The following is a 24494-nucleotide window of genomic DNA, read 5'->3' as shown; positions in this document are numbered from 1 at the left end:
AGCTCATGCCCCTACGCAGCCTTGTGGGGTCTCTGCCACCTGCTTAGCCCCTCCAGAAGCCTGCTCCACTTCCCACCAGTCCTTTTCCTAGGTGAGGCCTGGGTTTTGCCCTCACTCTGTCCCTTCTTAGCTGAGTGGACTTGGATGAGACATCTAACATCCCTTCTCTTGTCTGTGAATCGGGGCTGGTGGACACCTGCCTCTCAGGAGAGTTGTGAAAACACAGGGACATACTGAGCACCCAGCAGCGCGCCCAGGACACAGAACTGAATACATAATGTTCCCTCTCACCCGCTTTGGAACTCCCTGTAGGAAGGTAAATAAATCCGACTGAAACCGCTGCCTGTCCCACCCTCTGACCTGGTTTGTCCCCAGCTGGCTTCTTTTTTGCCCTTTATTCTGTTCGGCACCACTGGCACTAAGTACATTTAATTCCTCAAGAGCATCTTGCACTTCTCATGTGTTGTTCACAAGGACTGATGTGCAGCTGGTGGGACAGAAAGGGTCCTCGGGCTGTGCTTGAAAATAGGTTTACTGAGAAGTAAGTTCTGCGCCAAAGGCCGTGCACTGGGGTCGCCCTCCCTCTGTGAAGCTTCTGTGCGCTGTGGTGCGGCTGGGTGGCGAGTGGGGGCTACTGCTTGCGCTTGGTCTCACTGAGCAGCTCCTGCCAGTTCTTCTCCATCTCCTCCTTGCAGTTGAGGAAGGCGTCCTCCAGCCGCCGCATGGACTCCGCCAGCGTGGGGTTGGTGCGCATCACCACCATGTCGTAGGCCATCCACGTGGCCTGCACTGCAACAATCAGAGAGGCCCTGGTCAGGCCGCGGGGCGGCTGCAGCCCTGGGCCCCCATGGAGGGCTGGGTGCCTCCAGTCGTGTCCAGGGTCCTGGGGTCCAGAACCCCTGAATCGCCCAATTACTCTAAGGAGAGAAAGCTGGTAGGCCATGCGTTATACAGGCCTCAAAAAAAAAAAAACCAAAAATAAAAACAAACTCTATTAAAACTCCTCTCTACACAGAGCATTAATGAAACCTCCTTAATCTCACACAAGTCTCTACTTCACCAACCCACAACACTACAAGGCTGAAGCCCAGACTGACAGTAAGTGTGAGGAAAAATTAGAGCAAACATACCTATCTGCAGCTCACAATTAGTGGTTACAGGATGATCCCCCAAGAAGTCATAACACCCCCCCCCCCCCCCCGTACACAGGTAGGGCTGACCACTCCCACTCCTGCAAGGCCCTGAGCCTCGGGTTATCTCATGCCGATTGGCCTGGGATGCCTGCCCACCTCCACCTGGGCACCTCTGTGCTTTCATTAAGGCCAGTCCAGGGACTCTTCCTGAGGAAGTTTGCTGTGTTCCATGTTAGGCGTCCTTTGGTGCCCACCGCTACACTGTGACCCACTTTCTCACTCATTCCCTTTGAGAAGAACTTGAGGGCAATGCTCCCTGGGCCTACAGGGGGACATGTGCTTCCTGTACAAATCCAGTGGTTGTGTGCAGAAGCCCCACCTCCACACCTTCTCTCCGCGGCTCCCGCGCCACTGGCATGGTTCCCCCTTTAGAACCATGAAGAACAGGGTCGTCTCTCCGGGCAGTAAGTATATCTGCTTGAACTGCTTACGCCTGGCTGGCTACTCTGGGAAACTATGTCCTTAAGGAAACTAAGCAAAAAAGAGACAAAACGATCACTAATAAATGTACATGTATGTCTGCAGACAACCGAGGTCAGCAGCATGGCAGACTTGAAGATTTACAGAAAGTGGCATCTGTTTGGTTAGAGAAAATTGTCGGAAAAGACCTGTGCCATACACCCCAACAGATAGAGGGCACATGACTATACAGCCAGCACAAGAGTTCTCCAGTTTTTAGAAGCATGAGCGTCATCTGGAACACTCGTTAAAATGCAGACTGCTGGCCCCTCCCAGAACTCAAAGAGGTTCTTGTGTAGCAGGTTGGGAATGCTGCCCAGGAACCTGCATCTTAATAAGTAACCCAGATAATTCTGGTGCAGGAAGCCTGCAGACCACCTGGATAGCAGGTGGAGCCCGGACCCGGAAGTGAGAGCACTGTGCTTCCCAGCTCCCCACCTGCTGGGAGTGTAACCTGGAATAAGTGGCTAAACTTACTAACCTCAGTCTCCTCATACGTAAAGGACAGACAATGTCCTGATTCCATGGCTTTCTGTGAAGATTGAGCGGATGATATATGTAAACGGCCATGCACATATTAGGTGCTCAGAAATAAGAAACTCTTACTAAAAAATAAATGAGGTATTCAGGGCAAGGAATTAGGGTGGGTTTAAAAAAAAAAACAAACAGCTCACAGAAATGAATGTCATATAGTCCGTCCTACACAGCAGCTGGAATTCTAGCCCTGAGTTTCCTGAGGCCAAAGCAGAGAAGGAAACATGCTTAGTTATACGACTCAGTGACCATAAAATAAAAACAAATCCATTGTTCCGTTGTTTAAGACCCAAGAATTTTCCTATAGGCATAGCCTATGGGAGGTATGCAATATAGCTGAAAATGCCCTTGACAAATCCCTGCTCTAAATACAAGGAGACTCTTCTATGTCTATAGTGTAACCACTGGTGAAAGAACCTGGTGGCATAGCAGCAGAGCACAGCTCAGAGAAGGCGGTTCAACGAGCACCGAAACACGGCACCAAGGCACAGCTCTCCCATGACCTGATCCAAGGGAGAAAACCAGAATACACACAGAATAGGACGGATGCACATTTAGAAAACTCTACAGAAATACATGCCTCCTGAGGTTTTCGTTCATCTAGTGTTTACTGAGCACCTGCTCTGTGTTGGCAGTTGCTAAGACAGCCCTGCCATCTGTCTGCTACAGGATGGACACATCCTGCCCTCATGAAGTGTCTCTGCCAGCTGCAGTGGGAGGCGACAGATCATAAACACACAAGACGACTGCAGGTTGTGAACAGTGCTGTGAAGGAAATAAGCAGTGTATGTTGTGACAGAGAAATGTGGTAGGAGAAGCCTTATTTTAGAGCAGGTGGCGAGGGCAAGACTTCTCAAAGGGCTTTAGGGAAGGCCTGCACAGTAGCAAAGCCAAGGGCATAATCTCCAGAGGGACCTGAACAGCAGATATTCTGAGATGCTAATTAGGACTCACCCCACACACTTTGTGGCTTTACCTGCTGGGTAGGGCCAGGTCTGCACACAGAAAGAAATTTTAAAAAATGGTCAAGATGTGCACCTAAATGCCGGGTTCAGTAAAGAATGAAGATAAAGTGTTCCAAAAATCTGTATGGGAGAGGGGAGGACTATGGGATGCAATAAAGTGGATTTATTTTGAGCCTAAAAGGGGGAAGCAGAGAAAAAGGAATGAAAAGAAGGCCAGCTGACCAGGGATAAAGAGATGAAGATAAGCCAGCCTGGAGTTTCCAGCCCACAGACAAACTCACATCACTTGCAAAACAGAATAATCAACGTTGTAAAACGCAAATGGTGACGTTCTATCTTCTCAAGTCTCGGGTCCCAGGTCCTTTCACAGAGGAGTTCTGCCAGACATTGAAAGAACAGTTAATTCTTATCTAATATAAGTGATTTCAGAAACTAGAGAAAGAGAGAAGACTGATAAGCTCGCTGTATGGACTGGTGTAACTTTTTAAGAAAAGGATTTTATAGAAGCATTCTATTTACACTGTAGAAGATTTGAGAACAGAGATAAGCAAAAATAAAAACATAACTTTCCCTGAGCTGGTTTATTTTGAAATCAGACAAAGAGTATATGAAAAAATTATAGGTCTGCCTAACATGAATATAGATGTAAAATCCTAAATATGATATTATCTAATCAAGTCTAACAATGTGTTAAAATAATGTTATGATCAAGTAGAGTTTGTAAAGAAATTCAAGGATAGCTGAGTGTCAGAAAATCAGTAATAATTAACCACAATAAAAGGGGGGAAATCATAGGAATATCTCAGTTAATGCAAAAAAAAAAAAAAAAAAAGGCAGTTAATAATGCCCATACCTATTTTTGACTTTAGAAAATCAAAACTCTCACAAATTAGGAATAGAAGGAGACATTTTAACTTAGTAAAGGTGATATACCAAAAACTAATAGCAAACATTATACTTAATGGAGAAACCGTGGCTATACTCCTTTTAAGATTGGGATCGAAACAGATTTTCCGGTCAAGATGGCGGAGGGGTAGGACCATGAGCTCACCTCGCCTCATGACTACAATTAAACCACAACTGACTGCTAAACAACCATTGAAAAAAAGACTGGAACCTAGCGAAAAAGATCTTCTGCAACTGGAAGCATAAAGAGGGAACCATAGCAGGACGGTAGGAGGGGTATGCTTGAGATAAAATTGGGCCCCATACCCCTTGGGTGGGCGACCCACAAGCTGAAGAATAGTTAAGTCGCAGAGACCCTCCCATAGGAGAGTTCTGAGCCCCACGTCAGGCTCCCCAGTCCGGGGTTCTGGCATTGGGAGAAGGAAACCCCAGGACATCTGGTTTTGAAGGCCAGTGGGGTTTGGCTCCGGGAGCCCAACAGGACTGGGGGAAACAGAGACTTCACTTGCTTGGGAAGCATACATGGAAACTCATGTGCTCCAAGTCCAAGGGCAGAGGCAGTGATTTCATAGGAACCTGGGCCAGGTCTGCCTGCCTATTTTGGGGGGTTTCCTGGGGACGCGGGGGATGGCTACAGCGCACCCAGGGGACATAAAAGCTGGTGGCAGACATTCCAGGAGTGTTCATGTACATGAGCTTTCCTGCAGAGCCCCACCCATCAGCAGACTTCCTGAGCCACAGAGGCCTCTAGACACGGCCCTTCTCACCAGAGGTCCAGGACCAAGCTCCATCCAGCAGTGTGCAGGCCCCGGCTTCTCCTGCCAGGAAACCTGCATAAGCCTCTAGTCCAGCCTCACCCACCAGGGGCAGATGCCAGAAACAAGAAAACAGCAATCCCAAAGCCTGTGGAAAGAATCCACAAACACAGGCCAGACTCTACATTAGGACCAGCTGGACCCTGGCCCTTGGGTGATAGGAGAGGAGTGTACTGCTGGGACGCATAGGACCTCTCCCACAGAGGGCCACCTCTCCAAGGTCAAGAAATGTAACTAACCTACCTAAAAATACAAATAGAAAGATAAACAATATGAGGCAGCAGAGGAATATCTTCCAGGCCAAGGCGCGAGATAAAATCCCAGAAGTGGTGTAAAATGATTATAAATCAATAAAAAATGTTAAAAAAAAATCCCAGAAGAAGAAATACGTGATGAGGAGATAAGCAATTTATCTGAGAAAGATAAATGATGGCAAAGATTTTCAGAGAGTTCAAGAGGAGTATAGATGCAGAGAGTGAAGTTTTTAGCAAAGAGCTGGAAAATATAAAGAATACCTAAACTTAGTTGAGCTTTACAAATGTTAGTCACTATATATAAAAATAGATTTAAAAAACTTTTTTTGTATAGCACAGGGAACTATGCTTAATGTCTTATAAGAACCTTTAATGGAAAAAAATATGAAAACAAATATATGTATGTATATGCAAGACTGGGACATTGTGCTGTACACCAGAAATTGATACATTGTGATTGACTGTACTTCAATTAAAAACAAAACAAAAAAAGAATACCCAAACAGAATTGAAGAATAAAATCATTTAAATGAATAATACACTAGAAGGAACCAAGAATAGATTAAATGAGGCAGAAGAACGGATCAGTGAACTAGAACACAGACTAGTGAAAATCACTAGTACAGAATAGAAAAAAGAAAAAAGAATGAAAAGAAATGAGGATAGTTACAAGAACTCTGGAACAACATGAAGTGTACTAATATTTGCATTACAGGGGTCCCAGAAAGAGATGAAAGAGAGAAAAGACCTGAGAAAATTTTCAGAGAGATAATAACCGAAAACTTCACCAACTTGGGAAAATAAACAGTCACCCAAGTCCAGGAAGCGCAGAGTTCCACACAGGATCAACTCAAAGAGGAACACACTCAGGCAAACAATAATCAAATGGACAAAAATTAAGGGTAAGGAAAAAATATTAAAATTGGCAAGAGAAAAGCAACAAATAACATACAAGGGAACTCCCATAAGGTTATCAGCTGATTTTTCAGCAGAAACTCTACAGGCCAGAAGGGAGTGGCACGATTTATTTAAAGTGATGAAAGGGAAAAACCTACAACCAAGAATACTCTATTCAGTAAGGCTCTCTTTCAGATTTGATGGAGAAATCAAAAGCTTCACAGATAAACAAAAGCTAAAAGAATTCAGCACCACCAAATCAGCTTTACAACAAGTGTTAAAGGGACTTCTCTAGTCATCAAACTGTAAGAGAACAAAAAGAAGAAAGAGAGAGAGAGAAAAAAAAAAAAGACCTACAAAAGACTGCTTTGGCAGTTCGGGGTCTTTTATGGTTCCATATAAATTTTGGAATTGTTTGTTCTAGTTCTGTGAAAAATGTCATGAGTGTTTTGACAGGGGTTGCATTGGATCTGTGGATTGCTTTGGGTAATACAGCCATTTTGATAGTGTTGAGTCTTCCAATCCAAGAGCACAAGATATCTTTCCATTTCTTTGTATCATCTTCAATTTTCTTCATCAATGTTTTACAGTTTCCTGAGTATAGGTAACCTCCTTGGTTAAGTTTATTTCTAGGTATATTATTGTCTTTGATGTAATGGAAATGTTTATGCCAGTTATAAAATTCTGGTTTTTGAAGTGGGAAAAAAAAGTGAATGAACGGCTGCAAATGGCAAAATATCCTTCTTTCTTATGGGTGAGTTGCATTCCATTACATATATATGCTGCATCTTCTTTATCCATTCATCTATTGATGTGCACTGATGATGCTTCCATATCTTGGTAATTATAACAACTGTTGTTGTTAATAGCGGGGTGTATGTATCTTTTTGAATTATTATTTTGTGGTTGGCTTTATTCCTTTGATAACGATGTAAGTTTAAAAAGCTAAAGCTCTAAATGTTCTTAGAAACAATGAACAGTACATATATGTCAATTTTAAAAAATATGTGCAGTATATTGTGTATATGTATTTACATGCGATATATATTTATATGTGCAAATTGTAACAATTCTACCTAATAAAACTGAAAAATGAAAAAAAAGAAAATAATTATACACCTAACCAAGTTACCACCCAGTTATAAACATAGACATATTCTTAAGCATTTATGAATTCAAGAAACACAATGTCTATAGCTATAGTTACTAGGGTAAATGTTTGAATTATTTGAATACAGAACGTGAATCTCAACAACCATAGGAATTATGACTACAGAATAGAATGTAAATATTGTAAATGCTGTGAATGTAAACATTACTTGTACTTGACAATATACAAATAATAATATAATGAATGACGGTTGTGTCTTAGTCTCTTCATTTCTAAAATAGGGATAATAAGAGTTCCTATAATCTCATAAAATTTTTGTGAGGATTAAGTAAACTAATTCACATAGTGCTCAGAATAGCACCTAACTAGAATAGAATAGTAATCTAGCAATTACTAAGTACCGAATGAACATTACTGATTAGTATTATTAGGTCCTGAATAAAGATAAAAAAGATATAACTGAAGAAATAACACTAGATTCCTTATTGTTTTCCCACAAACTTCCTTAATTTTGGAACAATCTTATAGGAGCTAGTGTATTTTTTATCTTGAAGAAATATTTATTTTAAGTGAAGAATTTCTTCATTTCAATTCAATTTAAATTCTTAAGTAAAATTAATGGTAGTACTCTTTATTTTAAAAGTAATTTGTATGATAGCCAATAGGCTCATGAAAAATGCTTAATATCACTAATTATCAGAGAAATGCAAATCAAAACTACAATGAGGTATCACCTCACAACAGTCGGAATGGCCAGCATTCTGAAGTCCACAAACAATAAATGCTGGAGAGGGTGTGGAGAAAAGGAAACCCTCCTACACTGTTGGTGGGAATGTAGTTTGGTGCAGCCGTTATGGAAAACAGTATGGAGATTCCTCAAAAAACTAAACATAGACTTAATATGATCTAGCAATTCTGCTCCTGGGCATATATCCAGAGGGAACCTTAATTCAGTAAGATACATGCATCCCCATGTTCACAGCAGCACTATATACAAGCCAAGACATGGAAGCAAACTGAATGTCCAGTGACAGATGACTCAGATGACTGGATAAAGAAGCTGTGGTACATTTATAAAATGGACTACTACTCAGCCAAAAAAAAGAATAAAATAATGCCATTTGTAGCAACATGGATGGACCTGGAGATTGTCATACTAAGTGAAGTAAGCCAGAAGGAGAAATAAAAATACCATGTGATATCACTTACATGTGGAATCTCAAAAAAAAAAAAAAGACAAATGAACTTATTTACAAAACAGAAACAGACTTACAGATAGACAACAAACTTAGGGTTATCAGGGAGGAAGGGGGTGGGAAGGGATAGACTGGGAGTTCGAGATGTGCAGACAGTAACATATATAAAATAGATAAACAACAAGTTTATACTGTATAGCACAGGGAACTATATTCAATATCTTATAGTAACTTACAGTGAAAAAGAATATGAAAATGAATATATCAATGTTCATGTATGACTGAACATTATGTTATACACCAGGAATTGACACAATATTGACGCAAACTGACTATACTTCAATAAAATATATATATAAAAAATAAATTAAAAAGTAACCTGTATGATTCAATTTTAATTAAACTGTATCTTTCAAAAAAAATTATCCCTCCATGTATCCATGCACAGGTCCATCATTCTATTTCTGCAGAGAGAGACTTGGAAGAGTGTTCACCAATGTTAACGGCTAACTCTGAGTGACTGGATTGTGCTGATTTGAAACTTTCTTTGTAACTTTCTATTTTAATTTTACTTTGATTGGATTTTAAGAACAATGTACAAGTAACACTTCTTTAAAAATCATTATTTAATAATTATCAATTAAACAATTACATAATGATGTTTATTAAATATAAACAAGATAATTATTCATTATAATAATTTAATAGTTACTCTTTATTTTAAAATGCTAATAATCACACCTGGAAAATTCTGCTGTATACAATAATAATCTAATAAATTAATAAATATTGATAAAAATGGATGATTTGGGAGGAAAATGAAATATCCACATTGACATAATCTTAAAGCAATAACCAAAGATGAAATTGAAAAAGTTATCAGGAGTTATTCCCAGTAGTCTTACCATTAAATGTTCAATAAAGAATTGTCTCCAAATACTGCACATATAATTTCAGAATGTAGAAAAAGAAGACTCTAGAGGTTGAGTAGACCTGGACAGTTTAAACTCTCTAAGCTCTAATTTTCTCATCTATAAAGTGGAAATAACAGTGTCTTTCACTCATAAATCTATTACGAAGATTAAATGAGATAATGTGTGTAAAGCACACGGTAAAAAGACCAACACCTGGGAGCCGACACACAAGCTGTTAGGGACAATATCAGAGTGACACTCAATGCCCGGACAGCTGCAGCCTTCCTACACCCTGGCATTAATTATTCAATAAATAAAACAGAAAACCTCCCATTTATAATGAGAACAGAAACACAGAAGTTAATGTATTAAAGCAATCTGGAGAGGCTCCCTTTGGTAGCACATATACTAAAATTGGAATGATACAGAAAAGATCAGCAAGGGCCCTGGGCAAGGATGACATGCAAACTTGTGAAGTGTTTCACATTTATGTAGTGAACAGTATGACGACTATAGTTAGGAAGACTGCGTTACATATTTGAAAGCTACTAAGGGAGTAATCTTAAAAGTTCTCATCACAAGGGAAAAATAACTTGTAGCCAGGTGAGGTGATGGATATTAACTAAACTTCTTATGATATCATTTCACAATATATACATATATCAAATCATTATGTTACACAACCTAAACTTATACAATATTCTATGTCAATTATATTTCAGTAAAATTGGAAAAAATAAAACTGAAGGCAAAAAAAATCTGGAGAAAAATATTGCAAAACCCTTTGAGACATGTTAAAGAACATCTGAATAACTGGATTCACAGACATGGAAAACAAACTTATGGTTACCAGAGGGGGAAAGGGGTGGGGAGAGATAATTGGGTGTTTGGGATTTGCAGATAAAACTTCTATATATAAAATAGATAAACAGCAAGATCGTACTGTATAGCACAGGGAACTATATTCAATACCATGTATTAGCCTATAATGAAAAAGAGTATGAACAGGAATATATAAATATTATGTACAATTGAATCACTGTGCTATATACACCAGAAATTCACACAATGTTGTAAATCGACTATACTTCAATTAAAAACAAAGAACATCTGAATAATTGGAGAGAAATACCATATTCCTGCATGAGAGTACTTAAAAAGATATTATTCTTTCCATATAAATGTATAGGTTTAACACAATTCCAAACAAAATATTAAATGAATCTATTATTTATCTGGGAGAATAAACATGTGAGAAAAGCTAAAAAGAGAAAAAAGAAAGAAAAAGGAATAATGAAGGGGGACTTACTGATTGATAATGAACTAATGTTGATATGCCATAAAACCTCACATATTATGAAATAGGTTAGCTATCTCTGCTCTACTATATGCACAAAGTTCACGAGTAGTTTAGAAATCACTTCCAAACTAATAGGATAAGATGGGATAGATTTTGGGGGGAAAAAGTTGGAATCTCTCCTTGTCCTGAGGAATTTTACATTCTCAAGGCTCATTCCCACACAAGGCATACTACAGCTAAACTTGTACTAGGAAAATCATCCTAGGTCATGTTTTGACTTAAGTTCAAGAGCATGGAAAGAGAAACTTGAGGCCTTGGAGTCAAGAGGATTTTACCTTTTTATAATCGCTTAAAATAGGCATATATTTATGTATATATAAATATGCACACTTATTTGCTGGTTGATGATTATAATAGTTGATGACTGCTTCTTTGGTGATTTTCCCTGCCCTGTGTGGTCACTGGAAAAATTGGCAAAAGCCTTCCCAGGGGCAACAGAGAGCAAGGACTCACATGTTGGGCCTCACTTTAAATTCAGTCTGAAGGGTCAGGGTGTGAGATTCATGTTACTTCTGTCAACAATATTTGTCCTAACTTGTTCTAGGACTGTGAAGAAATAAATAGTTCTGCTGCTTACACATCAGGTAGAAAAATATTTTACTGTTTCCAACCATTAGATCTGAGTCCATGAGCCTAAAAACATATAATTTGCTTAAGAAATTACAAAAGCTAAATTTTACAAATTATTTTAATACTATTTAATCTGTAGATGCTTATATGTTCAATAAAACATTTACCAGCTGATAAACTGCTAAAGAAAAATTTTTAAAAATTTATATTACCCCCCAAATTAGGCAACTGTGCAGAACATTTATATAAAAATATAATTATAAAAAAGAGGAAAATATGTACAACTAAAACTAAGAAAAAAATAAGCTAAAGGGAAAGTAATGGACCTTACGCCAAATCAAGGAATGTGACATGGAAGAGCCTGGGGAGGGGATGTGGAATCATGCACGACAGAAGCCTCATTCATGCCAAGGAGATGTAGGCTGTTTGTTTTATTTGTTTTATTTTGTGGGAAAGAAAGTGCACAAGCCTAACATGTGTAGCTGCTTAAATACAATAGTTGCATGTATTAGACAACTTCAAGTTTACTGAGAAAACTTTAAAAGACAAATTTTAAAAATTGTCAAAGCTGAGTCTTTTATGACTTGTTTCAATAAAAACACCTGTCAACCTTGCCTCTAATGTGAGAGAGCAGAGAGAGCATTTTAAAAATAACAATATTACCTTAGTAATATCATCTTAGCAATATTAACTTCATTATGATTACTTAATAACTTACTTAACTATTACCTGAATTATTGTTGGAATATTTGCCAAAAAGAAAACCTCTAGTGGATCTAAATAAAAATGTAGTACGCAGCCTGGTTCCTTTGGCACACCAGATAGTTTAGAATTAAATGATTAAAAGAAAACACAGGTAGAAGTAAATATTTCACTGATCTTGGATTATGGAAAGATTTTCTAGGCATCACAGCAATGGTAATAAATCAGAAAGGAAAATATTGATACATTTTTACTACATAAGACTTCTGTTTACCAAAGCTTCATGTACATCATCAAAAGGAAAATTATAAACTGGGAAAAACATTTACTACAATTTTAAGCAAGGACCTTATGGTCTTACAAATCAATAAGAGATTCTATCACAGAAACCTGCTATTCCTTTCTTGTTTTCAGTGCCATGCCCAAGTTAAGGCTAGCCCCTTTTCAGCCTTTAGTTCTGCAAAAACTTTCTAATATGTCTTCCTGCCTCTAGCCTTCCCTCTCCAACCATCTCTCACACTGTTACCAGAGGTATCTTTCTTAAATACAAGCATCTTCCTTGAAATCCCAAATGGCTCCCTTTCACCTAGACAAGAAAGGTAAATCTCCTTAGCTTGGCACTGAAGACCATTCCTCTCACCTCTTCAGCCTCTTCTTTCTTTGGCCTGCCACCTTGTGACTCTCATGCGCTAATGTGGCTTCTTGACTGTGCCAGTCTCTCCACAGGCACACAGCCTTGGCTATCTCTCCTGCTGGACTGCCCTTCCTCTCTACCCAAAGGCCCCTACCTCACCTGTCCAGTCTCTGCTTCCTTCCCAGACTTGGTGTACACCATTATTAGCATTTGCCAGATTATAATTTTATTATAAAATTAAAATGTGTACATTTTAATTTATATATTTAAATTACAATTAGTTATCTTGATATCTGTTTCTGGCTCCCACTCACTTCTTCCAATGAAGGAGCATCTCTATTCAACTGTGTATTCCTAGAATAGCATATAGTAGGTGCACAGTAAATACTATTACATAAGAGAATATTTAATTAGATCGAAGGAATTATATAACTTATAGTATAAAATGAATTATATAACTTTTTTAAAAAGGTAGTTAAAATATATATAAAAACTTTCAAGTACATAGGCCCCCAAATTGCAAACATTTCTAAGTAGAAATTTTCTGAAGACTGTTGCAATAAGTGGAGATTATTTATAAACCAATAATGTCGTTAAAAACAGTTTGTTTTCATTTGAGTAGAGTATGCAGGCTATCTAAAATTTGTTTTACATTATGATTTTCTCTAGCAAAACTTGGGTTCACAAATTATAAGAATTATACATATTCTGAACTAGTAAAGAACAAATTTTAAAAATTATAATGGTATCACTACCACTGCAGTTACCACTTAGTGGAAACGTGCTGAATAAAATAACATACTAACATTCTTTTCTTAAAATGGAGAAATGTGTTCAACTCTATTGCTGCCTTATTCCACTGAGCCACTGAGCTATACCCCCCATTTCAGCACCTCACCAGTCTTAGCACTATTACTCTAAACTCTTTTTATTTAAATGACTCACAGAAAGAAGGTTCCAAGTCTGTTCACAGGTGTTATAGTAACATCATTGGTCATTTGCTGAGTACCTGAGCTTGGGTATGGCACTGTGTACCCCATTACAAAAGAAGTCACTATTTCTACCCTCAAGAAGATAACAGTCCATTTGCAGAAATAAGATGCAAACACACATAAAATAATCAAAAAAATAATTCAAGGAAACATTCAATGATCAGTGTAAAACTTTATGGTACAGTAGTTACCTAGTATAGAAGTTGAAAAGTGGTCGGGGAAGGCCTTGTTAAGAAGGCACTTGGTTTGAGCTCACAAGTGAAGCAAAGATTTGAACTATTGGAAAGAAGGGTAAAGGCACTCTGCTTAGGAAAACATCCTACCTGAGATTTTTTCCATCTCTTCCAATAGCTTTTCCAAGTCTTTATTTAGGTCTGACAGCATTTTCAGCATGTTGTCATAGTTTCTTTCCCCAGGGTCAGAATCAGCCATCTAGACAGTGCACAAAAACATGCAGTGAGACAGACCAGTGTTTCAATTCCAGCTCCACTACTCACAGCTCGGTAGCCCATGCCAGAAAACTTAGGTCATCTTTAATTCCTTATCTTTTCTTCCTGACCTAAGGGATCACTGGAACTTGCCAATTTTAATTATTTTTGGAATAAATATTTAATCATCTATGCATCAGGTAGGCCCAGTGCTTGAGAGCCACCAGTGAACTGAACCTTACCCCTGTGGAGCTCATAGCCCGGCCCAGCTCTTTAAAGTCTCTCCTATCAGTCCCTTCCTCCCTCTCTCCAAGGCTGCTGCTTTAATTGCGGTCCATTCCATTATCCATCATTGATTACAGATTTACTGAGCATCTGTTATGTACCAGATACCTACTAAGGCTCTGTGGATATTGCAGTATATCTGTGGGCCCAGACAGACTGGATGCTGTCATGGAGCTTCTGTTCCAGGGGGAGAGACAGATAATGTCAGTTTGTGGTCACTGCCACAAAGAAAATAAAAAGGGTGGCATAATAAAGAGGCTCTTTCATGAGGAGGAGTGGTTTGGCTTGTAAAGTCAGAGAGGTCCTTTCTAAAGACATGACATTTGAACTGCCACTTGAATGACAAAAGGGAGTTGTCCTGTGAAGATCTAGGGGAAGTTCTAGACAGAGGAATGGCTCAAGGAAAGTTGGGTGTAGCCATGGTGTGCTGTAAGGAATAGCAGAAAGTGTAGAATGGGGTTGAGGAGAAGAGTGGTATAAGAATTGATCAGCTAAGTAGGCAAGAACTTTGGTTTTATTTTGAGTGTAAGGGAAAGCCACTGGAGGTTGAGAGAGCAGGGGATTATGTGATTGTGTTTTTAGATAATAACTTCAGCTGCTGTTTGGGAAATGTACTGTTGCAGAAAGTTGAGGGGAGGAAAGAGTGAGAAGACCATTTAGGAGACTACTAGAGCAGTCTAGGGATAACAGTGGCTTGGACTTGGGTAATAACATCAATAGTGAGGAGTGGAAGGGTTTGGGCTGTATTTTGGAAGATAAGCCAAGAGAATTGGATAGAGGACTTGATGTATCAAAGTTTGCAGGGGCTAATTATGGGAAGAGAAAAATCAAAATGACTCCTACTTTTGTTGAGAACAACTCAATGGATGATGGTGTTGTTAACTGAAATGGGGAAGACCAGAAGAGGAGCAAATTAGACAGTAAACAGGTTCTCTATTTTAAACATGTTAACATGAGATGCCCACTGGTCCTCCAATTGGAGATATAAATAGGCAGTTGAATACATGGACCTGGAGTTCAGAAGAGTTGGAGCAGAAAATACAAAGTTTGAAACTAATGGTAAAGGCTCTCTTCATCTTTCACTTGGACTACTGCCATAGACTCCTAACTGGTCTCCCTGCTTGTAGCTTCCTCTTGCCCAATCCATTTTCCAGTTCACCCCCAGAGTGACCTTTCCTAACATGCAAATCTAACTATGTCACACTGTTTGAAACACTTCAATAGCTCCTATTTCTTTTAGGATAAAATATAGTATCTTTACTACAGATATGAGATCCTTCATAACCTAACTCTTGACTGCTCCTCTTCTTAACTAGTTCTGAGTTGTGGCCAAATAATTGAAAGCCTTGAGAGATCCAAAATTTAATGAGACATTACCTAAACTCTACAAGAGTTGTGTATTTCCAAGAGGTATAATGAAAAGATATCCATTAAAATAACATGAAACTCTGTTAAAGTTAAGAAATCTCTACAGTTTTCTTACAAAAGAGTTAAAGAAGTACAAAATGGAATAAAATAATTCTATCATGTGGGTGGCTATAAAAATCTGTGTGAAGGCAAAGAAATAGATAATGACATAATTCATACCTAAGTTGTGTGGACTACTTGCTCAATTCATTAAGTTATAAAGTTCCACTTACATTCTTTTATTCATACATTCAACACATATTTATTGAGAACTATTTAAGATTCTGAAGACAGAGCAGTGAACAAAACAGATGAAAATCCTTGGTCTCGTGGAATTTATATTCTAGTGGGGAGAGGAGGCAATAAACAAGATTAATAAGTGAAATAAACATAAGGAAGGGATAAGCACTAAAGGAAAAAAGTGAACCAGGATGGAAGGTGGGAGAGAGTGTACAGTGGCTGCAATTTAGATAAGCGTGTAGGGAAGGCCTTACTGAAGTGATTTTGTGGAGGAAGTGAGAGAATGAGCCATTTGGATATCTGGGGAAAGTGCATCCCACGCAGAGGAAATAGTAAGAACAATGGCCCTGAGCTAGGAGCCTGCTGGATGAGCTGGAGGGAGAGCAATGAGTGGTATAGTTGGTATAGAGTTAAGGAAGAGTTGCAGAAGATAAGGTCAAAGTGTGGTGGGTGGAATTGTTGTGGGTCTTACAGGCCACTGAAAAGATTTTGGCTTTTTCTTTGAGTGAGATGGGATCCTGGAGAGTGATAATCTGATTTACATGTTAATAAGTCACTAGACTGAGAGTAGTTTATATGGAAATGGTGGAGGCAGGGAGACTAGTTAGGAGAGGCCACTGGACTAGTAACAGCTCCCATCAGCATGGGAATGATGGAAGTGGTGTGAAGGAGTTTGGTTCAGGGCATATTCTGAGGCCAGGGCTGATGAAGTCAGTGTGAAGTCAGGGAAAATGCTAAGGTATTTGGCTGGGCAACCAGAAATGCTGGTACCATTAACTGAGATGGGGAATGCTGGAAGAAGCAAGTTTGTGTGGGAAAGAAAGAACTCAGTTTTGAACATACTAAGTTTAAGATGCTTATGAGGCATCCAAGTGGGAATGTTGAGTAGGCAGCTGAATAAATGAATTCAGGGGAGAGGGTAGGCTAGAGATAGAAATTTGGGAGTCATCAGCATACAGATGATATTTAAAGACATGAGAATGGGTGGGATCCAGGGAGAAAACGCAGATGGAGAAGAGGCCCAACATCAAGATTGGGGAGAGGAAAAGAAACCAGCCAAAGAGACTGAGGAAGAGGGACCAGAGAGGCAGAAGGAGAACCAGGACAGTCATGTTCTGGAAGTCAAGTGCAGGCTCTCAGAGAGTCACTGAACCCCAGTCAATGTCCTCTGATCATTATGAAATCTCAGCAAGCTGAGAACACAACTCTAAAAATTATAAGAGAAGGAAACTCCAAAAATTGTGTGGGACAATATAGGTGTTTCCTTAAAGCTGAGAAGGCAGGGAATTAAGATAGGAAACTTTAAGTGCATAAAAACTGGAATTACAGGTCTCCTCCACTAGCCAAATGTAAAACTCTTCATAAGCCAAAATGGCATAAAGCAAAGAAGCAATTACCTTAGGATACATCTTGCTAACAGATGCACAAAATAAATCAGGAAAAAGCACAGATGCTTACAGACATAGTTCAAAACTATGGCAGCTTGATGCTAAGATGCTGAGTGTAGTTCCTGGGGAAGGAGCTTGGTGGTGCCACTCTCACTGCTTGGGGTGTTGGCTGCCTCTATAAGCTTACTGCAAAACAAATGCTGGATGCTATTTTCATTTGTCACTTTTTTTCATAAGTGAAAATCCTCTTCAGATTTCTTTTGGTTAGTGAAAATAGGTACTAATGTAGATCTTTTGTAAAAGCAAAGGGATGTAAAGTGAACTTTTGAAAAGCAGGGGACACCTGGTATTATAGGCATTTGAATGTTTAAGAGATCATTCAGTAGCAGATCAGCTTTGTCATTCTAGTTAAAAATGTGAAATTAATTATGGGTTGTAATTTGAGGTCAAAATCTTAGTAAGTTTATAAAGACTTTTAGGACATTTAAGAGAAATTGAGGTTTACCATATTTATAAGTTTGGCTTGTGATATTTATAAGAATTGTTTAAGAAGGTGGGAAGGTTTGTTACTAAGACAACTTAAGTACTTAAAGAAATGGAATACATCAAGTTTCTAATTAAGAGTTTAAGTTTGTAAATGGAACAAAAACATTAAGTTACTATTAAAATTTGCTAAACCTAGAATAAGACTGAGTTTAAAATAAGATAATACTATTTAGAATGAATAATCCAATACATAATCTTACTTAGGATAAAATTTACAAACTAAACTTAAATGCTCAAGGAAGACTAGAATTTTAATTAGTAACTTTAATAAAATAAATATTAATTTTTAAAACCAAAGTAACATTCAAATAGTCTTTCCTCTGTTTAAATAATGCCTTTAAAGGCATCAAAGCTCACACTTAGTTATCTAGCCATATCATCATATACACCCTAAATTTAAGTCATATTAATATTTAATTTGATAAATTTAAGTGCCTACCATACACCACACAGTACTACCAAAACTATGGATTAAAAAATAAATACACAGTCCCTGCCATCAAGGAAATCAGTCTGGTAAAAAGAAACTTGTAAAGCAAGATCCTTTGAATTTCAATAGCCATTCATCCAAATATCCCTACTCAGCTTCTAACCAAAGCCTTCTCATATAAAAAGGGCCATTATAGCCACATCACTGAGAACTCTGAAAACACCATGCTCTCTCTTGCCTCCATGCCTTTACGTGTATCATTATTCTACTGCCTAAACTGTCCTTCCCTTGCTCTTTCTTGCTTTTTAATTTAAGACTCAGCTCAAGGCTCACTTTTTTGAGAAGTCTTTCCTTCCTAACATTTCCCACCAGCCAACCCTAAAGGTAGACCTGCATCTCTTTTATGATCCCACAGCTCCTCTACCTACATCCAGCCAGACACTGTTTTAAGAAGGTAAATCTCTGTAAGAATCACTGAAGGAAAGTACAAGGATTATTCCAATTTACAGATGAGGAAACAAGGCTCAGAAAAGTTAACTAACTTGCCCAAGGTCAGACAGCAAATATACACATACCTGGCAATATGGCTCCAGTTTGTGCTCTCACACACATAGGTATTCAATAAATTGTTGATAAATATGTGAGTGGAAAGAACTGATGAAATGTAGCAAGCAACTGGAGAAAAGTTCTGTGTACCCTGAAAGCCTGGGCTAGAATCTAGGCCCTGCTACTTACTGACTATGAGACCCTGGAAAGTTATCCAATCTCTTTAAGCCTCAGTTTCCTCTTCCATAAAATGGAAATGATAGCTCCTTTGCAGGTTATTGTGAAGACATACATAGGTACACATATAGCAGACACCCCAAAACTACCAAACTAAGTAGTTGGCATGACTGTATGTTAAACACTAGGTACAGAATAGTTGCCCAGAAAATATTTTACTATAATTAGGTGAGAAAGACATACAAATCCAATAATATAAAAGCTAACTGTATTTCATGCTTAATATATGCCAGGAATTGTGTAAATTCTCAACAAGGACTGACTGATTTCATTCTCACAACAATGCTATGAAGCAAGTGCTATTACTCTCCCCATTGTACAGATGAGAAACCGAGGATTACAAACGAATCCAACCAAAGTCACACAACTAAACAATAGCAGAGTTGGATTCAAACCCAGTCCTATTTGATTCTAGAGACGGAGCTCCATAGCACTGCATTTTCTCCCAACTGCCTCAGACAATACAGTGGGTGGTTTTGAGCCTGACTGTCAGGATGGATGGAGCAAAGAAGCAAAATGGGGGTGGATGGGTGGGGAGGCTACCGAGTTCAATTTGGGCAACTTGAGTGCATGGTGCCTATGGGGTATCCAAGCACCACAAACAGTTTAGAAAAACTGGATTAGAGCCCTGGAGAGAGGCTAAACTGACAATAAAGATTTGATGGTGGTTTAAATTATGGGAAGAGATGAAATCATTCACAGTGAAGGAGAAGAAAAAATGGACTAGGAAGAAGCCCTTAAAAGCATCAGCACTTAAACATAGAAGGAAGCAAGAACATAAAAGTCACTAATAAGCAGTTAGAAATGCAGGGAACTGGAGAGTGTGTACTTGAAGCCAGCAGAAGAGAGGAGGGATGGGCCAATTAATTCATTCAGTCAACAAATATTTACTGAATGTCAGGCACTGTTTTAGAAGTTTATCAGTATTTCAATAAACAAAACAGACAATAACTTGTCCTTGTGGACTTTACATTTTAGTCAAGGGAGACAGGCAATAAACACATAAATTTATAAAATGTCAGGTGGTAACATGTGCTATAGGGAAAGCAGAGTAAGGACGGCTGCAGAGTAATGAAGTAGGAGGAGCCACTCCATATATGGTGAAATATGAAAGTCCGTCTGAGAAGGTAAATTTTGAAATAAAATCAAAGAAAGTGACTGTGTGAGCCCTATAGATAACTGTACAAAGGGAACAGGATAAAAAAAAAAAGGCCTTGAGGGTAAGTGTGCCTAGGTGTGGTTGAGGAAGAACAAGAAGGCTAGTAACGCTGGAATGGAGGGCAGGATGTTAGGAGACGAGGCAGAGAGGCTGGGGAGGATACTGCAGTTTAGGTAGGACTTTGGCTTTTGTTCCAAGTGAGATGAAAAGATATTAGAGGAATCTGACAGATGTGACATGATTTGAACTATGATTTAAAGGGATCACTCTGGCTGCAATGTTGAGAATAGACTGGGGTAGAGAGGGTGGAGCAGAGAGGAGGCTGTTGCAAAATTCCAGGTAAGGAATGATGGGGCTTGGACCATAGTGTTAGAAATCAAAATAATAAGAAGTGACTGGATTCTGTACATGTTTTGAAAAAGGAGGCAACAGTATTTGTTGACATCCAAGTGGGAATATGAATCTGAAGTGTGGTGAAAAGCCTGGCTGAACTTTCATATTCAGGAGTTGTTGGGAGTATAGATGACATTTGAAGCCATGGGACTAGTTGAGGTCACCTAGAAAGTGAAGGTAGATGGAAAAGAGGTCTGAGTTCTCCAACGTCTGGAGTTTGGGGAGATGAGGAGGAACTAGCAAAGAAGACTGAAATGAAGCAGCCAGTGAGGTAGAAGGATCAATGTCTTGGAAACAAAGTGAAGAAAGTAAATAAAGAGTCGTCAATTGTGTCTCATATCAAATAGCATAAAGAATAAAAAATGACCACTGGATTTGACAATTGGGAGGATACTGATCTTAACAGGAACTGTTTTCACATGGAGTAGCAGGGACAAAAAGCCTGGCTGAAATGTGTTTAAAGAGAAGGGAGGAAGAGAAGTAGAAACTTGTGAGTTTTCATTCCAAGGGAAGCACAGAAATGGGCCAGTAGCTGGAATGTAATGTGAAGTCACAGATGCCTTTTAAGTTGGTAGATGTTACACAGTGTCAAATATTACAAAAGAGCCCAGTGAATCCAGTACATTTGATTTGGGTGTCACTGGTCATCAGTGAACCTTGTTTCTGCAAAGCAGTAAAAAGTAGCAATAAGATTTCCATGAATAAAGAACTGATGGATCATTAGACGAAACAGAGTATGCAGAATTAAATGAAAAGGGTAGAAAAAATAGGAGTTAGTGAGAAGGTGATATGGAGTAAAAGTTTTTTGTTTTTTGAATTTACAAAGGCAGAGACTTGTCTGCCTTTAGTCCATGTGGAAAGGGCCAGTTGAACAGAAAAGGCTAAAGAATCAGGAGAAAGGGTAGCTGATGGTACAGGGACTGGTCCCAGACAGGAAAATGGTCACCCTACCCTATGAAGGGAAGGGAAGGTAAAAAGGTAAGGGTGGAGTAAGGTAGATAGGGGTCCGGTAGTCCACGTTCAAGTTTGAGATCTCTAGCTCACCCGGGAATGGCAATGAAGAGGTTTTTCCCTAAGAACAGAATTCTTGGTTCGAGGGAAAGGATAAAAGTTTGGCCTAGAGGCATTTAGACATGCAGCAGAGAAGCAGTGGTCATGTGGCTGAGGCTGCATGGCTGCACAGTGTCCTCAGGACCTAGGGTGGCCCAGAGAAAATGGATGGAATATAGAAAATGGCCTGGGAGTTGAAACACATACATGGTGGATGAAGGAGTAAGGAGTGTATAAGATGATGGTGGACAAAAGCAGAGGCATAGAGGGACCTGTATTTCAGGGGCAGGTAGACAGGGGGATAAAGCAGGAGACAGCTAGAAGGATGGAGGAGGTAGCAAGAGTAACTTTGGACCTCAGAGGAGGGACAGGTCTGGAAAGCAGATCCAGGGAAAGTGTGTGAGCAGAAGTAGAGGAAGAAGACCGTGGGATTAAAGCGCATGGCATTCCTTCCTGATGAGGTTGCCTAGGACGACAGCAGGACTTGGATGGAGAGGCCTGGGTCAGCACCAAAGCATAAGGGACTGAGGGTAATGGCTGACTATGGGGGTTAGGTGGGCACAGAGAGGGTGGGGGTGTGAGGGACTGGGTGGGGGATCACCTTAGAGTGTAAAATTTTCAGAGAATGGGGTCCTGGGGACTGAGGAATCCAGAGGCTTGAGGAATGCAAGGGCCTGGGGCCCTGTTTGTGGTCTGAGGGTCTTGCCCAGTGTGTGAAGTGTTTTAATGGAGTCTGAGATCCTTCCTGGAATAGGAAATGTGAGAGGATGAGAGGGGCACTTGGATCAGAGAGAGAGAGTGTGTGTGTGTGTGTGTGTGTGTGGTGTGAACAGCACTGCATGGAACCTGTGTGATGCATGGGGTAGGAGTCTTGGAGTTAAAATGAGGGTCTGGGTCCACTCCTGGTGTGCAGATGTGATGTGTGAGGTGAGGTGGGGGGGGTGAGGGGGTAGAGTTCATGGTGTGCAATCTGAGGGGTCTGGAGGAGATAGGAGTGAAGGGAGTCGAGATGAGGAGATAGGGGTGAGGAGATGGTGTGAGGAGATGGGGTGAGGGGAGCAGGGTGAGGAGATGGGGGTGAGGAGATGGGGGTGAGGAGATGGGGTGAGGAGATGGGGTTGAGGAGATGGGGTGATGGGAGTGGGGTGAGGAGATGGGGTGATGGGAGTGGGGTGAGGAGATGGGGTGATGGGAGTGGGGTGAGGAGATGGGGTGAGGAGATGGGGGTGAGGGGAGTAGGGTGAGGAGATGGGGTGAGGAGATGGGGTGAGGAGATGGGGGTGAGGGGAGTGGGGTGAGGAGATGGGGTGAGGAGATGGGGTGATGGGAGTGGGGTGAGGAGATGGGGTGATGGGAGTGGGGTGAGGAGATGGGGTGAGGAGATGGGGGTGAGGGGAGTAGGGTGAGGAGATGGGGTGATGGGAGTGGGGTGAGGGGAGAGGCGTGAGGACATGGGGTGAGGAGATGGGGGTGAGGACATGGGGGTTAGGGGTCTGTGGGTGGAGTCGGTAGTCGCCACGCCTCGGGTCCGGTGTGAGGCGGTGGGCGCCTCCCGGAGACGCCGTGGCTCAGGGGTCAGGAAGCCAAGGGAGGGTGGGGCCCTCAGGCCGGCCTCGCTCACCTCCCGCCCGCGCCCGGGTCCCGCTGGGCCGCCCTCCACCTCCTGAGGCATGAGGCGGCTCCTCGGAGTGACGCCCCGCCCCTTTCCGTTGCCGGGCCCGCCCCTGGAGCTGGGCTCTCGCCCTCATTGGCTGGTCTCCCGAGCGGAAGGGGCGGGGCCTCACGGGGTCCAGCTCTTGGGATTCCTCGGCCGCAGCCCGCCGGAGGGCTGGGGCCGGGAGCGGCCCGTGTCGAGGGCTGGTACGGCTTAGGTGAGGGGCGCACGCCTCCCCCGTCCCACCCCCGCCCTCACTGTAGTTTGGCTGCCTTGCTCCGTGAACGTAAGTCCTTGCGCGCCTGTCTGTCCGCTTGACCACAGTGTCCGCATTGTCCAGGACAATCCCTGGCACAGTTTAAGTGCTAGGAAACATTTGTTGAGCGAGTAGTTTGATGCCCCAATATTTGTCTCACAGCTACCATGCGTGGTCCACATTGCCGTAACTCTCTCGCTGAGGAGGATGCAGAGGTTCAAGGAGATGAGGCAGGGACCCAGATACATGCATCTTTGAGGCATTTTCACAAATTTTTCTTACAGGCATGTCAAACCCAGCATTTAAAAATCTTAATCACCCAACTACGCAAATAGAAAACGTGAATTATCTTTGATGCCTCCCTATCAGGTTTGTCAGTCCCACCTTTGACATTCTTAGCTTCCTGATTCTCCAGTCCTCAGTTTAAGTCCTGTCATTTCTTACAACTCTGCCACCACTATAAGCAGGACCCTCTGATAGGTCTTCCCGTGGCTATCCTTACTGTACCCTACTTTGTTCCAATCTTCTGGTTAGCCAGAGTGATCCCATGAAAACTTAGAACAGATTATATCACCCTCTGCTCAAACCCCAGTGGCTTCTTACCCCATCATTCAGGGAAGCCAGAGGCTGGCCTATGAGGCCCTTGCTGCCCTCCTCCACCTGTCCCCTCCTGCTCTTCCTCGACTCCACGCCAGCCACAGGCCCTCCGGTACTGTTCCTCCACCACAGCAGGCTCCTCCCACCAGGAAGCACTGGCTTTTGCTGTCCCCTTGGCCAGGAGTACTCTGCCCTCAGGTATCAACATGGGTTGCACCCTCATTTCCTGCAGGGCTTTGCCACCCTGTCTGAAATTGCCACCCCCATCCATTGCTCCCTCCCCTTTCTTCCTTTTCTCCTTAGCACTTAATACTGTCTGACATACTATGTAATTTACTCATTCTTCTTGGTTATTGCCTGTCTCCCTCACTAGATG

General features: G+C 40.9%; 1 protein-coding gene and 1 non-coding gene across 3 annotated transcripts; one reads left to right on the top strand and one right to left on the bottom strand.

Annotated features, from left to right (window-relative positions):
* Nucleotides 1–441: 441 nt before the first annotated feature.
* Nucleotides 442–24314, bottom strand: SYCE3 (synaptonemal complex central element protein 3). Of its 2 annotated transcripts, none has more exons than XM_010999987.3 (3): nt 24125–24314; nt 13826–13934; nt 442–789 (listed from the first exon to the last, which is right to left on the bottom strand). In XM_010999987.3, the coding sequence occupies exons 2-3, from the start codon at nt 13932–13934 to the stop codon at nt 632–634; spliced, it is 267 nt and encodes an 88-aa protein (XP_010998289.1). In that variant the 5' UTR covers nt 24125–24314; the 3' UTR covers nt 442–631. The 2 variants fall into 2 exon arrangements, with proteins under 2 accessions (XP_010998289.1, XP_010998288.2); XM_010999986.3 differs by lacking the exon at nt 24125–24314 and adding an exon at nt 23233–23286.
* On the top strand, nt 9631–9735 carry LOC116156622 (U6 spliceosomal RNA). Its single transcript, XR_004140467.1, has one exon. It is a non-coding gene; the product is annotated as a U6 spliceosomal RNA (small nuclear RNA).
* Nucleotides 24315–24494: the final 180 nt, after the last annotated feature.

This window comes from Camelus dromedarius, chromosome 11, assembly GCF_036321535.1.
Source record: "Camelus dromedarius isolate mCamDro1 chromosome 11, mCamDro1.pat, whole genome shotgun sequence".
Classification (NCBI taxonomy): Eukaryota; Metazoa; Chordata; class Mammalia; order Artiodactyla; family Camelidae; genus Camelus; species Camelus dromedarius.
This window is presented reverse-complemented; position numbering and strand designations above follow the sequence as displayed.

Excerpts from the sequence above, each read along its gene's own strand:
- SYCE3 (XM_010999986.3), bottom strand. The coding sequence starts at position 23,283 with ATGCCTCAGGAGGTGGAGGGCGGCCCAGCGGGACCCGGGCGCGGGCGG. Across the intron at positions 13,935-23,232 it reads GACCCGGGCGCGGGCGGGAG|ATGGCTGATTCTGACCCTGG; the intron begins GTGAGCGAGGCC and ends TGCACTGTCTAG. Across the intron at positions 790-13,825 it reads AGAGATGGAAAAAATCTCAG|TGCAGGCCACGTGGATGGCC; the intron begins GTAGGATGTTTT and ends TGATTGTTGCAG.